Source organism: Chlamydotis macqueenii, chromosome 3 (assembly GCF_036417535.1).
Source record: "Chlamydotis macqueenii isolate bChlMac1 chromosome 3, bChlMac1.mat, whole genome shotgun sequence".
NCBI classification, from domain to species: Eukaryota; Metazoa; Chordata; class Aves; order Otidiformes; family Otididae; genus Chlamydotis; species Chlamydotis macqueenii.
Window position 1 is genome coordinate 31,976,543 of NC_141558.1, and position 24,535 is coordinate 32,001,077.

A 24,535-nucleotide genomic window follows, 5' to 3' on the forward strand; every position below is an offset into this window, starting at 1 on the left:
TAGTAAGGTAATAAAATTTAACCTTCCCTATTATTTAAATAGTTTCTACTTAGATTTTAATCTAATTAATTTCTCTGCATTTATAACAAATCCCTCATGAAAAGGACAAGGGAAAATATTGAAGTTAAAATGTGAAAGATGAGAAGATTTAGACAAAAGAAAGGATGGAGTGTATTTATTTTGCTGAAAATATGTGACTGTCCATTAAATAACTAAAACGTTTTAAAGGAATTTGGTGTATTAAGTAATGTGCAGCAGTTAGAATTAATTGAGGCTTTTAAGATACAAATTTGAATAATTAAGTAGCAGAGGAAATCATGCAGCCATTCATAGGCAAAAAAGATTAGATGCTTATTTAAAACTCAAATTTGTACCTGCTACCCCCTTTAAAATGATTCATCTTCAAGACATGGAATTATTTTGAAATTGAAGAAATAAACCTGTCGATCTCTGCCATTCTGCCTTAATAGGGTCCAGAAAATAATCTTGATTATTACATTTCAACTTAAAGAAAAATTATTCATATCTCTGATTAAAGAAGTATTCATTAACTTGTACTCTTTAACATTTTGAGTCAATAGAAATGCACAGTAAATAATCCAGTGTAAACTCATTTTCATCTGTAATTTTAGATAATCTTTATGGGAATAGCTATAAAAATGTACAGTTGTATTTTTTATTAATTCCAGGGCTTACCAGGAGAGCATGGGGTACCAGGAAACCCAGGAGTTAAAGGAGACAAGGTGTGTTTTAAGTGCTTTTAATTAAGCTTGCTAGGTTAGAGCTGTCATGTCTGAAGTAACCTTCCATCCTTCTGTAGCGCATCTGTGTGGCTGCTTTATGAATTTATTCTAAAATGTACAAGCAGCAACCCCCTGTCTGCTCCTCGGAGATGCTGCAAGCCAAGCTGGCAACCCAGTTGCTCTTTAGATTCATAATTTAAATGATATTTCAAGGAGGTTGCATTGGGCTCTTACATTAAATCTGTGCAGTGCAGAAATATCAGTTCAGGTCCTGACCACGGAACAGCCCTTTTAGGATAGTGTCCTAACCAGACTGATGTGTAAAATCCCACTTTGCAGTCAGATGTATTCATCTGGGCAGAGCACCAGGGCGGCTATATTGTCTCGGATGCGAGCCAAGGCTGGGATCTCTTTATAGCACTATACTTTGCTGTGTAGAAATTCCTTAGTTAGAATTCAGCTACATCAGCAAGACTTAAAAATGGTATGTGTGTATATGTTGAATGTAAAGAAGGGGCGAAAAGACTGTATACAGGCATACTGTGAGCTGTGTGATGTGTTGTGGTATTTATACATTGTGAGGTACAAGGGAAAAGAATAAAATCCGTTAATAGTTTGAAGAAGTGAGTTGATGAAAAGGCAAGAGAAGAAAAAAAACATGGAACAATGACAAAAATGTACTCATCTTGCAAAATGGGAAGTAGTGAATTCAGGAAGAATCACAGAGGGTGATGCAGGAGCGTGTAAAAGACAAGAGAACGGTGTAATAAAAGGCACAAATTTACCTATGTAAGCAGGAAGAGTTGCAGAGATGTGGGGCAAGAGATGCTGCATGCAGTGGTGTAAGAAATAGAGATGTAAACAGGAACACAGGAACACAGGGGTTTAGGTATAGAGAGCTGGAGAGAGGCAGTTTGAAGCTGTTACTCTGAATTAATTGGCAGGGTTTAATGACAACCTGTGTATTAGGGGCCTGAGGACAAAGAAATGTAGATCAGATGCATTGCAAGCATGGAAACCCGAGAGACTGCTAGTTACTGTTATTGATTGTGTGGTCCGTGCCTCCTCCTCTTCTATAACTTTTTGAAGCAAAATATGTTTGGTTTTTTTTTTCCTTCTCAATGTACTAGCACTTTCTAGGATAACATTGATAATATTTAGGGTTTTTTTCCTAAGAGAAAATTCCCACATTTTAGTTAGTGATTCAAATTTATCTTGAAGGGGGACCCAGGTGGGATTATGGGACCGCCTGGACATCCAGGTCCAAAAGGTGATGTGGGGCCTCCTGGACCAAGTGTGCCTGGGACACCGGTAAGTCTATAATATATAAAGGCTTTTATAACTTTATTTCTTGTTGGGAAAACTGTTAAAGATCTGTAAATGTGCAATGAAAGAAATCAGAAGTACTTTTTCAGATGTAATTTCAAAATTCAAATATATGGTATAGTGGTATTGTAAGTACATTAAAACGCAATCTAGAAATCTGTATTGTTAATGTGATGCTCACAAATAATCATAGTGACAGTGCTATTAAAAAGAAGACATATGTAAATCTGTCATAGTTTATTTATAAAGACTGACTAATTTTAGCAGTGAAATTCATCTAGTTGCTTTGATTTCAATACTTTTTTTTTTTCTGAGGGTTTTTTTTGTTTGTTTGTTGGTTGTTTTGTTGTTTTTTTTTTAGGGTCCCACTGGTATTCCTGGAAACCCAGGTCCACGGGGACCAAAGGTATAAAAAAAGTACTATTTCTATTTATTAAAAATCAGGATAATAGGCTATTTTCAGACATGTGACTGAAAGCCTTGTACCCCTCTCAGGGAGAAAGAGGACTGCCTGGTGTACAAGGAGCACCTGGGGAGATGGGGCCCCCTGGAATAGGCATTCAGGGATCACCAGTAAGTATACCAGCTCCCAGAATTTGGGCTTCTTGCTGTACATCACTGAGAAACTGCAACAAGTAAACAAAAAAAAAATATTAAAAAGCCACACCATGAACTCACTTCTGACTTGACTCCCAGCTCAGCATCTTTTCCCTTTATCCAGACTCACAAAGATTTAGTGCTAAGTGAGAAGTGTGAGCTTGGAGAGCTGAAAGAGTCAATTGCTACTTTACAGATGAGCTTCCCAATAATAGCATTGAGACATCTTCAGGCTGGGTCTGTTTCTAAGCAATAATTGTTTGTAGTTGTCAGCAAAATCCAGCCTGAGTAATGGTACAAGAGAAGAGGCACATTCAACATGGTAGATAATTGCATTTTGAAACTCATATTGGTACAGGAAAAGGCAAAGACACATGAAAGAGATGTGGAAGGCTTTGCATCAGCTCCTAGCTTTTGCATTTGTGGTGACTGCTAATTACAAACTTAGGTCTGCTGCTTCTAAATGAGAACCTTACAGTGCCAGGTACTATGCCAGAAAATAGTGAAGTTCTGATTTTGGACAACTTTCCTTATGTATCTCTGTGCAGTTTAAATCCAAGCATGAAGCAAGTTGATGCAGTCTATCTAGAGCATTCATACTAAATAGTTGTTGTACAGCAATAACTGTTTCAGTTATTCAGTTTATTTCTCAGTTTTCTTTCTTTCTGTTGCTTGTAAAGAAATGGTACTGATTGTGTAGATGCTACGTGTTATTACATGAACTCTACTGTGGTGAATAGGGCAATCTCTCTCTTCAGTCCAGACTGATAGAGTAGGCTGATAAATTTAAGTTTATCGACAGCACTCAGATATAGAGAGAAAATGTTTCAGAAAGATTACTAGAGATTCACATTGAGACCTTAATGTAGAATAATAATCCTTAAAAATAATTTGTTCAGTTAAAATATTTTCAAATGGGAATTCTAAAAGTGACCTATTTATATTTAAATCATCTAATTTGTTTTTATTCAACTGAATATCAACTTTTCTTATGAATCTCCTAGCTAAATAGCAAGTTTGACCACAGATCATTGTTCTTTGGCATTACTTGCCCTTAAAAATGGGCCTCTGCAAATTCTTGAATTCTCTAATTTTTGCGAAATTAGATTTGGACTTAATGACAAACTGTAGAGCAGGTATTTCCTGCAATGTGAACTGCACCAATATCCTACATTCAGTATTTATTTATGAAGTTCATTTCATTTATCCCAAAAAGTGTAACTACTGATTATTCAGAGTTTTCTTGCAGGGTCCTATAGGTCCAACTGGATCAGCAGGTGTGCAGGTAGGATATAAGATTTCTCTTTAATATATATTAAAAAAAGCATTAATTTATTTTAATGACGTTTACAGTAAAAGAAAGTATTGTTAAACTTTAAATTACCTTTCCCACATTTAGGGCCCCAGGGGACCCCCAGGATTGCCAGGAACTCCAGGGACCCCTGGTATTAATGTAAGTGACAGTTGTCTATATATACAACAAAAAGTAATGTGTCCCTTGTCAATGATTTAAGGCTACCAAATTTTACATTTGTTTCTAGGGCACTCCAGGAAGAGATGGAAAGCCAGGACTACCAGGCCCTCCAGGTGATCCTGTATGTATATGCAGAAAGCTTGTATATTTGCTTTGATGCAAGTATTTTAAATTTAAAGATGATTATAAAGAAGAACCTAGCAAGCCTAGAAGTCCAATTGATTACATTAATTTGATTTTTCAATTATTATATGCTTTCCTTTTTACTTGATTATATTGCAGTATAAATTAAACTTATATTAGTGTGTACAGGAAAAATACCTTATTTTCAAGCATTACAGTTTCCATACTAGAGTTTCTGCGAGGCTGTAACTTGGCATAGTGCTACTCAGTCTCAGAAGCAGTACTGTATAATAAAAATTTTCAGGACTAAACTTTGATTATTCCTGTTAAAAGATTGAGGAAAAAGTTTGGGGATTCCAAAGCTAATTTTGCTATGCCACAAAAAGAAGACAATATTTTTAAATGAAATTCTGAGAGTAGTTAGTCTCTAATGCAATAAATGCCCTACAGCACTAATGAAAAGTTAAGTGGCTGGGTTTGAAAATAAAAACACTACATAAATTCTGATCCTTCAACACACTTTAGGAGTTATCCTCTCCTCTTGGGTATTACAACAAAGATTTGTATTTAGCAATGCTAAAGCTTTACAGATTTTGTGAAGTCCAGCACGGCAAGCTTGTAAAAGCCTGCACATGCTGCAGACCAGAGTGTACCCTTAAAGATAGCTGAGTATTCTACATGGGAGTCAGGAGAGCCCCATGTGCATATCTGCAAAATTTGCCGAATGGCAGAACTTCAGTTGTTATTCCTTCTTCTGTCTGGAGTCCCAACAACTACCTCAGAACTTTCAAGAAGCAAATTTCTCTTTAGAAACAAATGCTTACAGAAGCTTTCATGACATCAAATGAAGCTTTCTGAATTCCCTGGGTGGCTGTTAGAAAGTATTCCATAACAAAAATTCCATCAATAAAAATCTGTGGATAGTTTGAAGAAACAAACCAAAACGAGAGTTTAAAAAAAAAAAAAAAATAGATTGTTAAACTCACTCATGATCCTGGTTTAATAGGATTTGATATTTCCCAAGAGATTTTAGTCAAAGGCACGGTTTTAAAAACAACGGTGAGATACAGTGATAGTGATAGTAATGTTTATTTAAGACATATCAAAACAAAGGAAATAAAAATTACAAAAACTAACATTTGAACTATGTTATGTCCTTGAGCAAAATCTTTGTTCCTTGCCAAGGCATTTGACCTTTTCTCTGAGTGAGTAGAGTATCTCGGTGGTTTCAATCTGTTCATCTCTTAAACTAACAATTCTTTGTACAGACAGCTCAGATGCAGAGACTTGCATTGTGTCTTATGACTGAGGACCATCTTCAAGCGTCCAGCAATGCAAATCTAAGGCAGGCTTTCCCTAACTAGTCTGCAGACTGCTGGTAGCCTATGAAAAGATTTTAAAAATTAGGAATGCTCCAGAGCCACTGCAGAAATTCATTAGGCAGTAAAATATATCATGCTTTCAATGAAACGTTTGATGGTATAGGGGCTTGGCAGTCCACAAGTGAGCCTGAGGACCGACAGCAAGGAGCATATCAAGGGATAAACTAGCCCCACAATAGCACAGAGATTTAATCTCAGAGAGAATAGTCAGCTTTCTCCAGAGAGGAGCCTGGGAACCAGCTAGCACGTATGCACTGTTGATTATCAGGGGCCAGGATGGTGATTCTGATCAGTTGGTTCCTTGGTTCCTCCATTAACAAACTGGTCCATGGCTTTATGAGACATGAGTATCAGCATCCCTCAAAGGCCTAAAATCGTTATGTAAAATCAGGTCTATCACTGGTATTGAGTATGAAGGTAGAATGCAAGTCTGAGAGTCAGAAACACTGAGATACAAAGTGAAGTTCAGTTAGGAATGGATATAAAAACAAGAAAAAGACACTGTGAATACAATTTAAAAAAATACTAGTAAAGTCTATTATTTAATAATCAAAGAGATCAAATTATAGATTGTGCAGAGAAAGCTGAATAATTCAGTAGATTTTCATTGTCCACCAGAAAAAAAAAAATTGCATAGAATTTATTTTAATTAATTTAATAGGAAAAAAAAAAGAATGAGTTAAAGAGGTTTTAGATACAATATGAAGGTTTGGTATAATTAACCCAAAGAATGAACCAGAACAGTCTCTGAATGTTTTGCAGTTATCTTTGAGTACTTTGAGAAAGGTGAGGCTTTTGAGAAAGGGAGAGCTGCTAACAGAAAACATCTTCATAAAAGGTGAACAGAAGAGGAATCAGAGTATAATAGGTCCGTTGAAAAAAGTTTGGTTCCAAGAAACATATGAAATATTTTTTTAAAAAATTAATTCTAAGTACCAGTGATATAAATGATAAAGTAGAAACACAAGATGGCATAATACTGTTAAGAACCAGTCATGGAATAAATCAGATTTCCAGCTTTGGAAGATTAATTTTATTGGAAAAGGCAGGGAAACAGTCATATTATATATTTTGGCTTCAATAAAACTTTGAGACTGTCCTCATAATATTTTTATAAGCACACAAAAAAATGCTCTTGAAGTAATTGCCATATAGTTAATGCTGATCAAAAAATATGGATATGAATGTCTATCGGCAGATTATTATCAAACTTGAAAAGAGAGGTCTCTCCCATGCCCAGTTCTTGTCAGTGATTTAATTTGATTAGGATAAGTAGATATAAACTCTGCAATTGGACTGGGAAAGATTGCTGGCTTCTTGAAGAGACAATAAAAACTTAAAATTCAGAGACAGTCTGAAGTCAACAAGATTAAACTCAAGACAGATGAGCGTAAAGTGCTTAATAAGAAAAAACAAAATCCATAAGTAGAATAGGTCTGGAAGGCACGGTGCACTGTAAACTAAACCTAAGTAACAAATCTGATGCCACTGTTAAACAGACAAGTCTGAGTGGTAAAGCTTACTAACAGGAGAATTATTGTCTTTTGCTCTCTTGAAATACTCTTCTCTTTGGAGAAAACATTTTTAAAGGAAGATGTAGCAAGAAGGAGTAAGTCCGGAGAATTAAGGCCATTTTAACATTTTCAAAAGCCCAGTATACATCGTACACTTATTCAGCGTTCAGCGCACACAGCTGTGACTCTACAGAACACGTGCAGTTAGGCTGGGCTTGCTGTAGGTACAGAGCAGACAAACTGCATGGCACAAATGCAGTAGGCTTGCTCTCCTCTCTCGTGTGCCCTTGCAACTGGGTGTTAGGACCCTTTCTCACTGAGGGTTTGGGGTCTTGTACCATAAAATATTGCCACTAAAATAAGATCATCAGAAAGGAGGAGAGGCTGGGGAAATTACACTTGTGTAGTCCAGCAGAAGGACCAAGAGGTGACATGGTAATAGCCTGCCTATCTGAAAAACAGGCAGGAGAAGGATGAAAAGCCAGTCCATGTTAGGGATGTGGGAGTTAATTTTAAGGCTTGTTACAGGTTTTTAAGAGCAGGTGACACTGCCTATGTACAGTTTACCTTTGTGCAGAGGATGGACTTCAGACCTTACGCAATTATGTCCTTAAATTGTGTCAGGTGGCCATGTCTCAGCCTAGAAAACTTCCAGTGTGCTTTCAAAGGTGGTGAGGCTACGTTGTAAATGATGTACTCCTGATTACACTTAGTTAAGTACGTTCAGCAGTGCTTCTCTTGAGCTGGTATTTGACACTCATTGCTACTGACCGACAGTTTTTCTAATATGCTACAAAAGTGCTCACATTTTATGTTTCTTCTTAAAGATGGAAATGGTTGAAACAGACTGAACAAAAATAGTAACAAATTTTGAATGTATCTAATGTTATAGTATGCCCGGGGCTATTTTTGCTTTAGCGATTGCAAGAAGAAATCAGCAGTGGTAACTGAAGAGTCTCTTTGTGATTGAAGCTGATGATAACCAGTTCAATAAGTTTTTACAGAGAGTCTTTAAATATTAGTTTAATGGCAGCAGTGGGAAATCTGAGATATATTGCAGTAAGCCTACTGATTGAGCTTTAAATAGGTTAGCTTTAGTATTCGTAGCAATTTAGCAGTGGCACCACAGAGTTTTGCACTAGTTCTTAACGTTTAAAGGCAGGATAAAATACTATATATGTTGCTGTAGCTGGAGCATTTCCAGTATCTAGTATCTAGCTAGTTTATTGATGTGACCTTTGGCATCTCCACAACTGATGCTGCAGTTCACAGCAGAGCCAAAGCCTAGGAGAAAGCAGAAGGAAAATAATTGAAGATAATCAGGTGAGAATAGTCTGTGAGAATTTCCAATAGCAGTAAGTTGTTGCTAAGTATGCTACAAAAACAACAATATATTATTATTATTTTAATGTGAAGTTTACTGTGTTCTGCAGTTACGCTGTTGTCATGGTTTAAGTTCATTGACATTATAATGAAGAATTACATTGTTACATTGGATAGACAGCGATACTTAACACTTTAAAACTATTTTTGAAACTTTGATTTTTCTTTTGAGTTTTCATTAAAAAATAGCTTCAACTTTATATGTAACCAGCTGTGTGTGTAACAATATAAACTTTAGAAGCAATTAGAACCTATCAGGATTGTAGTGTTATGTAAAACATTAACTGTAGCTGCCTTTTTCATTTCAGATTGCACTGCCCCTTGTGGGAGACATGGGTGCTATACTGAAGGTAAAAATTTTCAGAGATTAAGTATCCTTTTTTACTATAAGCATCCTTTTTAAACCAAAATATGCACTTGAAAGTTTCAGTAGGTTCAATTCTGACCTACTTGGCTAGCCTAAAGTAATTTTCAGATTTTTAAAAAATAAAGAAATGTATTTTATAGGAATTTTGCAAAATAACGTTTGAACAGTATGTGCGGTTGTAGCCAGCAAGGGACTATTCAGTACATCCAGTCCACAGTATAAATTGGTACAAATACACTCCATTCTCCATGTTTCTTAGTGGCATTGATATTGGCAGTATACTGAATGGGGAAAATAGTCTAGAATTTCTGAGGTGTTATTTTGAAAAATAATAGACTTTGAAGTGATCTGCCATATTCCAAAATTAAAAGTGTACTCAGGAGGATTTCTATAGGAAAAGCACACTTCATTTCTCAAGAGAGAGATTATCCTATCTTATATCTTTTATTAATACAGGTACTTAGGGTTTATTGACTTTCTCATTCCCAAATTTGATTTATTTTAGGTCTGTCTTTGAGCTTTTCCCTGATTCTTTCCATTTGTAATTGTATTTTCTTTCTCCTGTATGTGCTCTTCTACATCTTTGTCAGTTCTCTCTCTTACTGATTCTTTATGCTTCATTCTTAATTTCTCTCTCTTTTGTGGTTATCACTTCTATAATATTGTAATTTAGCTGGAAAATGCTTCTCTCAACAAAGCAGGAATCATTTACTTTAAAATAACTGTAGATTTGAAGCTGGTGAGAGTAACAAGTAGCCTGCATCTCTACCTAATCCTTAAAAGGAAGAGGGTCTGCTCACACCTGAACTCAGGTGTGTCTGGGACTACCCAAAATGAAGGCATTTGAGTCCTGTTAAAATAAAGCTATAAATTTGTTAGTTGTTTTAGTAGAGTCTGTGAGAGATGAGGAAGGAAACACGGAAGGATATCTGAACAAGTATTTTGTGTAGAAGAGAGAAGGGACTGAAGAGAAGGATTTGGAGTGAAATGAAGGGATGGTCACAAAGGCAGAAAGGAGGTGGCCTGCATAGATCAGACCTTCTGCCCATGTCACAAAAATGGTTGGTTGTCAATTTGCTTTCTGTCTATTCCTCAGGGTGATCCTGGCATAAGAGGTCCCCCAGGCATCCCTGGTAGAGAAGGGCCAAAAGTAAGTTTGAAGAGAGTACTTTAAGTTGCTTCATCGCTTGTTAAAAGTCCAGGTGTTTATATCTGTCAGTCTTGACATTTTTGTCTGATCCCTACTGCTGTAGCATCTGAGCAGCCAAAAGCTTCAAACAGTTTTTACAGTTCAACCCTCTTCCTGCATCGGATTGCCTTTCCTCTCAGGAAAGTGAGCAAAATAGCCCAAGTTGAGTCCCAAGCCAGGATAGCTTTTCTGTATCTTGCATCCATTCAAGCTAGCTCAGATTTGACTGCTCAGTAGTGCACTGCCATCTATAGGCTTATTTTAAATGAGTCAGTCACGCAAGAATCCCACAGTGAAGAAAATTTCCCGTATCTCCCTGAAGTGTGCAACAGCTGGACCGCCCTGTGCCTTTGCACCTTGTTCCAGTGGGAGTAGTGCAATCATTTCACTGGGACTTGAAGTTTCACTGCTGTCCATCAAAATTTTGCTTCACTGTAATCCGATCAAATGCCACATGGTTTGACATACAGATATCTCCTATAGTTGAGCCTAATTTCATTAAAGTACTTTCCCCGTTTCAGCACTCATTTAAGCTCTTCGCTATTAATAAGATGTCTCCATCAGGCCTTTTGGCTAGTTTACCTACTAGGCAAAAAGCACTAATTTCCTTTCACCTCTATGGGAGGCATATTTTAAAGCTTTCAGCCTTTTTTTTCTGTTTTAGGCACTACTGCTGTAAGGGCTTCATGCTAGCATATATTAAATGTGGGTCATAAAATGCCCTACAGAGCATGACAATCATTGTTCTCTAATAGAAAGTATTTGTTTGAACGTTATGTTTTCATAGGGAAGCAAAGGTGAACGTGGATTTCCTGGGCTTGCCGGAGAGAAGGGCGATGAGGTAAAATTATTTCATTTCTGTAGTAGCTGCATTCTTATCTGAACCTGAGTAAAGATCTAGGCTGAGAATGAAGTGCTAAGAATGTTATTCAGTTCTTTAAAACTCCTGAGATAGTAATGTATTGCTATAAACTGCCCTCAATTCTGAATTTTCAATAAGATTAAATACTCTTATTCAATTAAATAACGTCTGTTTAATTTTTGTCTGAGGATTTTTGCTCAGCTATATATTTTAAAAGCTTGCATACATTTAAATGCTAATTTTTAAGAGTATAAGATAGAGCAATAAATAGGCAAGTGCTAAATATTTTCAGAAAATACTTCATGTTTTATAACATATTTGCTTTCATTGTGTTAGTTCCCCTTTAGAATTCACTTTCAAAAACATTCCATTAGGCAAATACTCTGATGGAAACAGTCATAGCAGCAATTACTATTAAGTAGAAACTGGAAAATGTTTGAAGAGACGGAATTTAAAATATTTACAGTATTTTGCATCATGTGCTGCGTTCTTAGAGTTATTTTATGTCATTATGGAGAAGGAAAAAAAGCCAGATGATTTGTGATGCCAAATGCAAAATAGCTGCTGTAGCTTTCTTTTTAAATTGAAATATTTGCAGTTAACACTTCAAGAGCAATCTCTGTCCAAAAAAAAAAAAAAATCACCAAATCAGAAATTACTAAGCAAATGAATCTGAGTAAATAAATGAATGTCCTAGTGACCTTAGCCAACTGAAGGAGTTAAAATAAGCAGTCTATTACAAAATATTTGGTGAACGCTCTGAAATTCCAAAACACTTAACTGGCATTGGTAAATACATGCTACTCTCTTGTAATTAAGAAGTGCTAGATATAAGACAAAGCACATGGGAAATATTAAAGGAATTTAGAGCTTATTGATTGAGGATTTTGTAATTCTTTATGAGCCATAACATAGTAAGAATTTTCAAGCAGTAGTAGAAAGAGAACAATTTTTTTAAAAATCTGTGTTCATCAGAATCCTTGGCTTCCTAAAGTAAACAGCTATATGAGGGGAAAAAAAAAAAAAAAAGAAGCATTAGATATGTATTCCTGCTACTGCTTTGCTCCAGAATTTAGCAGATTGTCAGACTAAAGTATCATGTTTATTTTTCCTCTTGTTTTTACAGGATCTGTAGAGCTCACTATGTCTTTGCTTCTTAAAAGCAAGTCCCTCCTGAGATTGTATTTAGAACATACACCTTAAAATGATGAGGCAGCCATAAGTGAAGGCCAAGCAGAATTTTACTTTAAAAATAAATGGGAAACTTACACATAATTCATATGCCCTACAGGGTTCCTCTACAATTCAACCCTAGCAGTCTGATGCATTAGCAAAACAATTTCAACAATTCAGATACTATTTAACTGCCAAACTGCTGAGAATCAAGTGAGGTATTAGAGGCAATTAAGAAGGTAGTAAGGGAAAGGCAAGGTTATAACTGGCAGTTAGTTGGGGTTTTTTTAAAGGATTCCAGAGTAAATTCATTCTAAATTTTTTTATTGGTTCAGGAGGGTGCTGTACTCTGTTAGTAAGTTAGCTATTCACATGCTGCTTTGCTGTTTGACAGCCGATTAACTCCCTTAGCTCTGATATTTTCAGTGTTTAGCAGCAGCTTGTGATTGCAAAATTTGAGGGTGCAAGTGAGTTTATATTCAGAAACACGTGTGAAAGAGTTCACAAAGTTTAAAAGTACTTTTTTTTTACAAATTTACAAATTTTAAAAGAATGCACTTATTTTCATTTTTATTATTTGGTTAGCATGGGAATGGGAAGAGAGATTGAGAAGCCAACCTGAGGCTCTTTGAAATACACTCATTAACTTCCATATGCTTTCAAATAGTCCTTTAATCTTTGTTAAAGCTTAGTTCTCTTCCTTTTTAAAACACTGCTTTTTTTCAGGGGAAGGTTTTTCTAACATCAGTAATAAGAACTACAAAAAATGTTCCTTTGGCTTCATATTAATTTTCCCTATGACTGTACCATCACAGTAAAGTAATTTGAAATGAGGAGAGAACACATTTGCAGTTGGGTCACCACTCTGAAAAGCTGCGGAGGTGGATCTATGTCCTCTATGTGGAGGAGCAAGAAAGGCAAATCAGTGTGTTTCTCCATCTCCCAATACTTTCCTGATTTATTTCTGTCTGAAATTTTTTCCTCAGAGCCTCATTTCAGGGCTCCTGACCTCTGTGGTTTTATAGACTACCACCTTAGTGATGCTGTCTTAAATACTGCATTTAACATGAGAAATATTCCTTTTCTGAGATGATTCCTCTTGCCAGAGGATAGAGGCACCCTGTGCAGATAAAATGAATCGCCACTGGGAGCCACCTTTTTCCCTTTGTGGGTTATACAGGGAAGTGAGAATTATTAGCTTAGATTTACATACATGGCTTTTACATCTCTGAAATTGCACCTGACTAAGCCTGGTGTGGCAGAGGAAAGACTTCAGCAATGTGCAGGCTTATCTCAAATTCTACATGTATCCACTGTAGTGAGTTGCACATGTGTATGTTTAGGAAGTGGATACCAGAATCCATTGATTTCCAGGCAATCAAATGGAATAAGAGCAAGAAAGTAGGTCATTAAATGCTATAAAAATGTCATGTTCTGTTATCAAAAAAAAAAAAAAGAGCAAAATCTGTAGATCAGGTAAAAAGCATCATTGCATTTAGATAGCGTCAGGTATCATTAAGAAGTCTGAGTAGATGTCTTCTCACCAGCAAAAAAAAAACCTTATAGTGATAGAAAATTAATCTCTAAGGAAAAGCCAGATGTCCAGCTCTTATCTGCAAGAGTAAAGACAAAAAGATATACAGGACATAAGCTAACAATATGAAAAGTTGAAGGACAGGTGCTGTCTATCAGTCAAGCAAGAAGTTGCCTCTAACCTTGTTCATTGATAATCTCTTACCTGCATGGTAGGGTTTTTTCCATGCTTAAAAAATAATGTCAACCTTTTAGATGAAAATGCACTTTAACATAGTTCTAATACTGCTGGAAATGCTGAATATAAGTAGTTTTTTAAGTATAAGTGGGAGAGAAAATAGACATATGCTCTTTTAATTTCCAGGGCCTTCAAGGTGCTCCTGGACTGCCAGGCATACCGGGACCCAGTGGACCGTCTGTAAGTGTGCGGTATCACCTGTGATCTCGTCTATCTCTGCAGAGTTTGCTATAATCATCTAGTAAAACTTCATATTCTTAGTTTCTTGTCCTTCCTTTTGGCTTTTAGGAGAGCAATAATAAAAATCTTACCTGTACTGGCTCTAATAAAAGAAACTATGTTGTGAGTTGATGTTACTGAAAATACTGTCATTGTCTGAGCTCAAAGTTTATGTAACTTAAAATGGGTTTGGAGTTTTGGCATTATTAGAGGCTCTGAGGTTACATGATGTATGATGTGCAAACTTGCAGTTAATTATGTATTTGTACCCAAATTACAGTAGTAATGTTAGTAATAAAAATCTAAAAATAATTCCAGCTAGGCATTCTGAAAACATTTAATCCTGAAACCAAGTAATCACTTGGTTTCACAATTAAGAAGGCATGAGAATACGCTTATAATATTTAAAGTCACTGAAAAATATCATTAAAAATGTTGGTATTTCTGAGAAAACTCTTCTTGGAAATCTTTTTAAATTTTATTTTCTGCATGCTGGATGCATGTAACATTAGTTAGTATGATCACTATTCATTCCTAGGTTGCTGACACTACTAATGCTTCCCTTCTTTCAAAAATTGTAACACATTTAGGAAGTTTAAGGTGGAATCTATAAATTGACATTTTAGCAGTACAGTATGATTCTTAGCAGTATCGAGAGGTGCCCGTTAAGGTCAGTGCATTTAATCTATCAAGGTGAAAATGCAACCGCAAACACAAGTTTTACCCTTCACAGGGCTTATCAGAAGGACACAGCTGTTCTATCAAACCGAAGAGAAATATTTAAACCTGGAGGAGAAGCATAATTAGGTTTAAATGACCTTCCAAAAGTACAAGTTTTAAAACTATGCTGCAATGCCAAAATAGTGTGTTTCATTGTTTGTTAACTGATACTGTGTTGTGCAGGGAGTCACAGGAAGACCTGGACATCCTGGTCCAGCAGGGTCAAAAGGCGAAAAGGTATTCCTTCTTTTTATTCTTGGTAAAGATCTGTGAAGGTTTTGCAATCCCATTATGCTCCTATGTTTTGGGGTTTTTTTTATTATAGAGTGCAAATAGGAACTTACCGTACATTTTCAAATTATTTTTTATTTGTGTTTTAATACAAGTGCTTTCCCCAGACAAGGCCATACATATGGCTTTACATTTTGAAGCATAGTCCTTGTGTCTGTAGGTTGCAGAGGATGTTCTCCAAGTGTGACATATTATATAAAATGTAGGAAAGTGAAAATACATTTCTGAAATAGTTTATGACTAGTTACTACTTGCTTTACTTCTCATTCTTTTACCAGCATTTTACCAGTCAAAAGTAATTGCATGCTTTAAAAGTGCTTAACAAGCACTGAAAGTTATTGAGTATAAGTTATTCTGCAAAAATATATAAGCTTCCTTTATACTTAATTTAGACTGTTACAGCACTGCTTTTTATCAGTGTTTTATGTGCTCTGTTATCAGGCACTCCATATTATCCATTATAACGAAGAGGTCAAATTCATTTCTTGGGCATCTCAGCTCAGTGAAATGCAGCAGACACAAACTTAATTTGCTGCAAAGTACTTTCTCAAACAAGTTCTCCATTTTGTATATGAGTACATTTTTTGGGAAGTTTTTTTCAGCTTTAGCCTGGAGTTTTCCAGGCATAACACTACTACATCAATGTATGTGATCCTAATACTCTACAAAACCCTCACTCTGATATGAATAAGAAAGGAAACTAATTTGTAAAGCTCTGGAAATACTTCAGTATAAAAATTGATTGAGGGCTGTCTCCTTGCAGACCATAATAGCAAAAATTTACCACACTTACTTCCTTTTTATGTAACTGAATGCAAAACACAAGTCTTTTTTAGTTCCTTGCTTACAATTCACACAGAGGTGGGAATGAGAAGCCACTGCTCTGTAACTACTGTCTCATCAATCAAAAAAGGCAAAAGTCAGATGGCTGAAGAGTGCTGAAGTACACTGAAATATAGTCAGAGCCATTTCCTTCTCCCTCCTTCATCTGGGGAACATGTTTGAGAAGTGATCATATAATATGTTTTCTAAAGAACAGTATTTTTTTGTCCCCATGAAGTAGTCCAAATCACTCTTTGGAGACTGACAATTTCTATCAATTAGCAGAGCCATTTCAAAATTATCCTAGTATAATTGTAATTAAATTGTAATTAATTGTAAATTGTAAATTCAGTTTCTGTATTTCTGGTGGGCTAATTATTGCTTTTGAACACTTAGCTTGACTTTTGCCATAATTTTAAATATGCAGCCTAAGTGTCTCACTGACATATGTTTAATAAGATCCAATAAAGTCACTAAAAAATTCTGACAGATTTGTTCAAATTATACAGTGTTTTTAACTTAATTGGAGTGATGCTGTTTTAAAAAGATCTTACTTGGGAAATTTTATATTGAAACCTTGTAACTTTGCATTGTTCAGAGATCCTACCATTTTGCTGTGCCAAAAACCCAGAAACTTTTTTTTTTAAATATAGGCAATTCATTGCACATCAGCAGAATAGACTGCAGATACAAATAGCCACAGATTAGTATTTTACAGTAAAAAAAACCCAAAGGTATTCATTCTATCTCTTAACATAGAAGGGTTTTTTTATTCAATGTATTTCTGAATAAACTTGAACTTCTGAAACTGTAGCTCTTCTTTATTTGCCTGTGAATGATCAAATTAAGGATTGTCTTTCACGAAACAGTATATAAACCATAAAATGACTGTTACTAGGTGCTTACAAATTGACATAAACAATTTTTTTTCTCCCTCTCCCTCCTGCTATATGTGAAGTGTTTCACAGCCCAGGTTACCACTATGATTTTGCCACAAGAAAGTTACTACACATAAAGCATCAAGTAACTAACAATGTAAAACTATTGTAAAGTAATGATTAACAATTTGCCTAAAGCTTAAGCAGGAGCTGGGCAAGAGAATTCATTCTTTATATTATCTGCTCATATTGATGTATTGCTTGTATCTCTTGCTTACTGTCATTAAGGTTATCATAGCTTAGGTATGGAATAGATCTGGTCATCAGTTACAGTAAATGAGTTGTATTAATCTCTTGCTGTACTAGGGTAGTGAAGGTTCTCCTGGGAAACCTGGACCACCTGGGCCTCCGGTGAGACATTTTGTTTCATTCTATGAACATTATATTAGGAACAATATACCTATGACTGAAATGTAATGTAATATAAAGAATTGGCTGTCTGTCGAATACGTATTAATAGTGGAGGAAGACAACAATGTATTTTTGCAAAAGGTTACTGTATTCCTTTTTGAATTGTGATTTATTGCTAAGTTCAGGTCACTAAAGCCGTCCCAAAAACTTGATCAAATGAGTTACTCCAGTAACACTGCATACCAAGGTTAATTTAGACAGCTTGGGTACCTGAGATCAGGGTACTCTAGGGAAAGTCCGTGGAGCTCACTGGACTCCAAATTAACTGAAATAGTACCTAAAACAAAATTAATTCTGGAGAATTAGTAACTGGAGACCGTTATGATCCCTAACTGCAGCCTTGGAAATTGCATCCCTAACCACAACTCAAGGAGCTCCTCTGACTCCTGCCTTAATCCAGAGAGAGCTTTGGTTCTAAAATCTAACCTAATGATCCCTACCTACTCCAGTCAAACTGTAACCTACTTCTAGCCTTACTCTTGGAAAATTCATTCTCTTCTGCCCAAATCTAACCCTGGAGATGACTCTCCATCTAGCTTAGAGGACTGAGCATTTTTTCACTCCTTGACAAACAATTATATCCTTAGTCCAGGAAATTATCTCAAGCAACAGCTGATTTTGAGTAAGGACATACTAAGAATCTCAGAAACTTGGTATAAGGATAGCAGTGCGAAGGACTCTGCCAGGCTTCGAGTTCCACAGTAATGACAGAATAACTAGCTACATCTATGACTTTCCGTTGCAGCACAAGTTTTTTGCATCCCTCAGGATTTAGCCATGAAATAAATAATAGAGCAATAATAAATAAGAGCAATAAAAAAAATAAAACTTACTGTGTATTTGCTTGCATTATATTTTTGCATGTGATGAGAATGGAAATCTTAGAAGTTTTAGAATCTCAGACAAATTCATTTCGTGCTGGAAGAACATTGCAGGGGTTTTTTTGAGTTGAAAAGGCTACCTGCACATTTTTATTTTCATTTTGGTAATTTTTACATATATGTTTTGTCCATTTTTATGGAAATAATGACTAACATGCATATTTACTATTTCCACTTCAAATACTAACTGGCTTGAATTAGAAAAAAAAAATCTAGATATCTTTTCAGAACAAGAATTTAATTCATTCATAAGTTGAATGCATTTGTGTAATCTCAGCTTTTTGTACCTTGTAAGTCATTAGACCTAACATAACTTGGCAATTCAGCCACTGACTTTTGTGAATAAAACAGATTTCATATGAATTCTTTACTGTCTTAGCAGTTAAATGTGAGTATTAATTTAGAGTTACAGTTCAAGCTTTCATGTTTTCAGAGCACTTCAGTCTTAAAATTAGATGCCTTCCAGTTTTCAGTTTAGCATAAATTTTCAAAAGGGCATGAAAATAAAATGCCCATGCCCTTCTTTGCTCATATCAATTGACCAGTCACTCATAAATATTATATAAGAATATCAGAATGTAATGTACACTGAGATTTACAGATTTCTGGTTTTGTAGTTCGAGAAAAGTCCCAAGCTGCATTGGTATGTTACTTATGTTCTTACTGAAATGTCCGAAATGCTTGAAAAAATCGATCCTGAATGAAAACAATACCACAGCTTTGCTGATCTGCAGGGCTTGAAAAGGGCAGTTTATAATACATAGTTGTGACTTTTACTTGGTTTTTATGTTTTAAAGGGTATGCCTTACAATGAAAGAAATGGAATGAGCAGCTTATATAAACTCCAGGTATTTCTGTCTAATGTTCCATTTTTTTCAATCAACTCCTAATTTTGGCCCAACTCAACTTATAAACAAACTTGCTGTTACAGGGAGGTGTGAGTGTTCCTAATTATCCAGGTCCACCAGGACCTCCGGTAAGTATTTAATCAAAGTGTAATTTCTAATAGTTAATTAACATAGTGACAGAGGGATTGGTTAGTTGCATGTAGTTTTGATGGGTGGCGTGGAATTTGATTTTATATGTGAAAGACAGAAAAAATAAGGATACGGTTGGTATATAGTACATAATAATGTATATTATTTTATGTGTTTATCAAGCATTTTAGCTCATTTTGGAGTGTAGTTTATTTTGATTTAAGCATTTCATGCTAAAGCTATGCTAAATAGCAAACAAAGGCTGCAAAAATGCTACGTAATTTGGGACTGGGCTCTTCAGTGAAAGTATCCTAATATCTTAAAATGTATAATATAATCTTTATAGTTAGTGATGGCATAGTTTTGTAATGGATTAAATTTGTTGTTGGAAATGAGAAGCTTATGAATTCTGATCTCAGTTCTGTCACTGATTCACTGCATGTAGCTACAATCCAGAACAATGCGTAAAACGGAGTAATAAAGTGCTGGTGCCTTTTCACATCGTACAGTGCAGATGCATCACTGTGCAGCTGGATACTGTTTCTTTGGTTCTGTGGAGCCAAAGATGCTGTGCACTTAGGTCCATCATCTTATTAGCACTTTAGGCCAGTTCTACCGCTTTAGGACAATTGTAATTTTGATAAACTTATAAAACTGTTATGGCCATCAGTGAAGACTTTGTCCTTGCCTTATATGCTGTTTGTAGTTGTGGGCTCACAGCAGACCACAAAGCTGTCTCTCTGTCTATTCTGGAATAGCAAAACAAAACCCAAATACTACTAAGATTTTATACAAAATTAACCAGCTGAGAGGGCTGGACTTAATACTAATATTAAAGGCACTGCATTACCAATTATAGTGCAGTAATATGAGAAAAATACCACGCTATGGCGTAACTCACTTCTTTTTTTAAGTGTATTTCTGCTTCTCCATTTCTTTGCAGGGTCCGAAAGGAGATCCTGGCACAGTGGTATGTATATATTTTTTGGTCATGACAGAGGTTCCCCAAATGGTTTAACACATGAACTTAGTCACAAGGGTAGAATAGTCCATTAATATTCTTTAGCAGGTAGCTTACCTCCTGCAGAATCAGTACATCTGAAAAAGCCTTTTTAATTGCCAGAAATGCAAAATTTGCAATTTATGGTAAGTAGTTCTAAGTGATAATATAATGAATGACTGAACATAGTATTATCTCCTTGTCGATTAATCTCTGCTGAGCTGTCCATAGGTATGTTTAAAAATAGAGAATGTGTACTGCAAGAGATGAAGTCCTTACTTGGTGCAAGTCTGTAAGAAATAAAGGTAGAAAGTACCTTAAGAGCTAATAGGCTGTTCTCAAAGTTAAATTAGAAATTGGTAAGGGAGAAGGGACAGTGTGCTACATCATGCTAGCTACTAGCAACTACAAATTGATATTTTAATATTTGATATTTGAAAATGGCATGAGGGGTTTAACTGAGAATTGCTGAAATACTGATATTGTTGGTTATAGTCTAAATCTCTGTGGTAAATTATCTGTTGGTTTTCTTTTTTTACAAAAAGAAAAAAAAATTAAAAGGACCACCCCACTTTACATGTTAAATGATTTCTCAAGTGGAGCAGTGTTTTCCAGTTTTCTTTCAAAACTTAGACTTACGCAGGGACCTAGTTTGAGTGTCCCTTGCTGCAAGGCAAGCTTTGTTAGGGAACAGAGTTCTCTTCTGATACAATGATGTGTCTGGAAATTCACACAGAATTGCTCAGAGGTTGGTTCTCCGGTTGACAGAGTATGCTCGCATCCCAGGGCTCTGCCGTCTGGAGGTGGTTTAGTGCTGACCTTGACTTGCAAGAACACTGGAGGGGAGTCCTCTGGATTACCTTCTTCATCAGAATTAAAACCATTGATCCAAATATTCACACAGTGCCTCTGGGAAAAGCTGAATTCTCAGATCACTAAAACAGGACATAACAAAATCTGTTCCCATAATAACTGGTTAGCTGTTTTACTGATTTCAAATTAAATATTCTGCTGTTGCTTGCTGTTCAACGTTTTTCATGTAGAGTACAAAAATTCTAATCTATGCAATCCTTTTTAATCTTAAAAAAAAAAACAAAAATCAGGGAGACCCAGGACCAATGGGATTACCAGGACTGGAAGGACTCCCAGGGGAAAAGGTAGGACTTTCAGAAAAGAAGTCATGGCTTCTTAGTAGCAACAGTCTGTAGTTAATGTTTTCCAAAACCATGTTTGAATTTTTTTGCGAATGTTAATGTGAAAGTTATTTGTATATTTGTCAGTGTTTCCTTTTTTGCTTTACGGTGGATCTAAATTATATACTCACCCAACATAAAATTCTATTTTCCACAAATTCAGCTATGTGTAGGAGGTCTTGTAGTAGTTCATTTTCTTAACTTGACAGAAAGTGTTATAGTTAACATCTTCCTAAGTATGGTCATTAGTTCTTGCTCTCTTTTGAACATGGTCTTATGCTTTACAGTCCATCTGTCTTGTTCTAAGACTTACAGTATAGCTACAGATGTGAAGTTTGAAACTGAATTAATCTAGACCTAGTGCATGTGAGACTTCCATACTCAAAAAAAAAAAAGACTATTTCAGATGAGTTTAAAAACATACAAAAGGGTAGAAATAAAGGGAGAGACTGATTCCCCACAGTTCCTGTTGTATTGCAGCCTGCTCCATCTGAAGGCAAAGGTGAAAATCTCAATTATTGAGCTGTTGCTCATTATTCTAAAAAATGTTTCCATTTTGCCTTTCTTCTACTCTGTACTGCCAGTATGATGCCACCATAGCATATCCTGAACTGTATCATATTCTCCAGCTCCTTCCTGTAGTTCTAATCTGCATTCCAGAGCTAGGAAATGATCCTTTCCTTCAGGTGGTGACATGTTTCAGCCTCTCACTTATTAGTTGTGGAGGCTGATACAAATTTAGAGAAAAGCTTGTCACGAAATACTAAAAATGTCGAGACTTTTATATTCGTTTCTAAATATGGCAAAGCACAAAAAACTCAGTGGGCAAATGAAAAGAAATCTGAAAATATACTTTCTGCCAGTGGAGAAACACCTTGATTTTGCTCATATCTTATAAGTTTAAGAATAAAAAAAAAAGAGTATTTTTTTCAAAATAGAATATTTATTCAGCTTTTTTGAATTACATGTTATTCAATGACTTCATACAAAAGTAGTTTACTGAAATATATTTTTCATCAAAAAGTAATGTAAATAAGAAGTTTCCCTCTCAGTATCACTATGCATTACTCCTGCTAGTGCAGAGAGTGAGGAGTGACAAGATATAAGGTAGGTGTCTATACGAGATGTTTAAATTACACGAGATTATTCTTGCTCTGGAAGACACAATTTACAAGCAATTAAAGACTACTCCGATTTCAAATAAAGAAACACAGGGAGATATTACAGGTCTAACTGAGACAAAGTGGGGACAAGAATTAAATAAAGAGAATAAGCAACGCAGCAGATTGTATAAACAAGCTGAGGGAGTGTTTGGCCCTTTTCAAAATAAGAATATCCTTTCCTTAACTAAATTTGGTCAAAATTCCACAGTTCTGGTGCAAATAGATTAATAGAATCCCAGAGCCTCCCTGCCAGTCCAAACAGTGTAGTGCATGCTGGTTTTTAATTTAGAGCTATTAGGTACATCTGTGTAGCAGAATGCCACCTTGCACAGACAATGTTGACCGTAATCGAGTATGCTTGCAGATGGATGACTGGGTAGCAGGCAGGCAAAAACTCCTTTGAAAGGTACATCTAAATATGAGGACGTTGATATGATAGTGTATTACACTATGTTAACTTTATCATTGTATGACCAAAAATTATAATTATTTGGAAAACTACAGGTAAGTCTGTGACTTTCTATCCCTTTTCAAGAAAGACCTCAAGCAGAGTATAAAGGATAGCATGGAAATTATGACATTATACAAAAGAACCTAAACAAACAATGTGAGTTACTTGTTCAAGTCTGTAAAATGAGTCAGTGGCAGAACTAAATATTAGCATTTAGCAAAGCCTGGCTTTTGTCCTCGTTTTCAATTCACTGAATAATCCTTCCTCAGGTTTTAATAGGAATCCACAAACAAACTTCTGGTTTGAGTGTTACCATTTAAGTATAGATTTATCTTTTCTTTAGGGTGACCGTGGACCAGCTGGCACGCCAGGAGTAGCAGGGACACCGGTATGTATATTCATTAAAGAAAACTCTGCTTGTTAGAAGCTGAAATACAGGTCAAGGAAGGTGCTGAGCTGTAATCTCCATCACTGTGGAACACTAGCGCTTGGCTAATGCTGCATAGGCAGGTAGGAAAATGGTGTGATTAGAATTTAAGACCACTGAGGGTTCATATTATTATTAAAATGACAGGAGGGAATTTGAAGCTGCATATGCTTAGTTAAGAAAGCATATGAGATTCTTCTCATTGCCTCAGTTTAATAGAGATAAAGTCATTTTCTGTGTTCCTGGGCATGCACAAATTTCTGTGCATCTTTCTATCACAAAGAGAAATTATGAACAGTAGTTATTGCAGTCTGTAAGGATCTGCATATCAAGTTGATCAAACATTTGCTTTAGGGGAATGCTTTGTCAGCTATTTACTTGTGGCATTCAGAGAAGTTTCTGAAAGTCATCCAGAAACTTTGTTGTAGGTGAAAGTAAATGTATCTAATGATAAATTGAAATTATAATTATTCATTTGTGTTTCTAAAGGAAATGAAGACAACTTTTCATTAGATTGCATTCATAGTTTAATAAAAAAAAAGTTTATCCATCTTTCAGGAGGCAATATGGAGTTATTTATATGCAAATATATTTATTATTAAATTTGGGCAGCTACCAATCCATTCAGGAGCTGGTTTTAAATTATAAATATTTGTTTCATGAAATAAAGAGAAGTCTGTGTCTATGCATTCCCATTTCCATTAGCCACTGATTTAGTCTATTTACTGTGAGTTCCAAGAGAGAACATCAGCTTAAATAGCTTAATTTAGTTAAGTTCTCCTAAAATAAGGTAAAACTGCACATTTAAGGGAAAAAGATAAGTATTTATCTGAGTTTTATAGCTCATGTAAGGGTTTCAAAGTTTGTTGCTCTAAAATATATTTCACACTGTGAATCAGTAATGCAGTAGCAGGTTAGGAGGATCACAATTGTTCATTCCCTGTGTATTTCCCACTGGATATGTTCCAAGTCTTATTCTTGTTGCTCTCTATTCTAACTGGATATGAAATATTTAATGAGTTCCCATTATTACTGATGGAGTTGCATTCTCTTGATTCCATTTAATTTTAATAAAATCCACTGAAAAAAAATTATTTGCTTTAAGATTTCATGCTAAGCGGTTTTAATTAACAAATTA

At 35.6% G+C, this 24,535-nt stretch overlaps 1 protein-coding gene across 1 annotated transcript in view; it reads left to right on the forward strand.

The window, feature by feature from the left end:
- COL19A1 (collagen type XIX alpha 1 chain) overlaps positions 1-24,535 on the forward strand; it is a 198,039-nt gene that overhangs the window by 156,208 nt on the left and 17,296 nt on the right. Inside the window, exons 24-41 of the mRNA XM_086743558.1 lie at positions 690-743; positions 1,965-2,054; positions 2,431-2,475; positions 2,565-2,642; positions 3,916-3,951; positions 4,066-4,119; positions 4,208-4,261; positions 8,851-8,892; positions 10,006-10,059; positions 10,886-10,939; positions 14,031-14,084; positions 15,027-15,080; positions 17,201-17,245; positions 18,984-19,034; positions 19,118-19,162; positions 20,107-20,133; positions 21,267-21,320; positions 23,314-23,358. Coding sequence (XP_086599684.1) covers positions 690-743; positions 1,965-2,054; positions 2,431-2,475; positions 2,565-2,642; positions 3,916-3,951; positions 4,066-4,119; positions 4,208-4,261; positions 8,851-8,892; positions 10,006-10,059; positions 10,886-10,939; positions 14,031-14,084; positions 15,027-15,080; positions 17,201-17,245; positions 18,984-19,034; positions 19,118-19,162; positions 20,107-20,133; positions 21,267-21,320; positions 23,314-23,358 — 936 coding nt within the window. The remainder of the gene's footprint in view (positions 1-689; positions 744-1,964; positions 2,055-2,430; positions 2,476-2,564; positions 2,643-3,915; positions 3,952-4,065; positions 4,120-4,207; positions 4,262-8,850; positions 8,893-10,005; positions 10,060-10,885; positions 10,940-14,030; positions 14,085-15,026; positions 15,081-17,200; positions 17,246-18,983; positions 19,035-19,117; positions 19,163-20,106; positions 20,134-21,266; positions 21,321-23,313; positions 23,359-24,535) is intronic.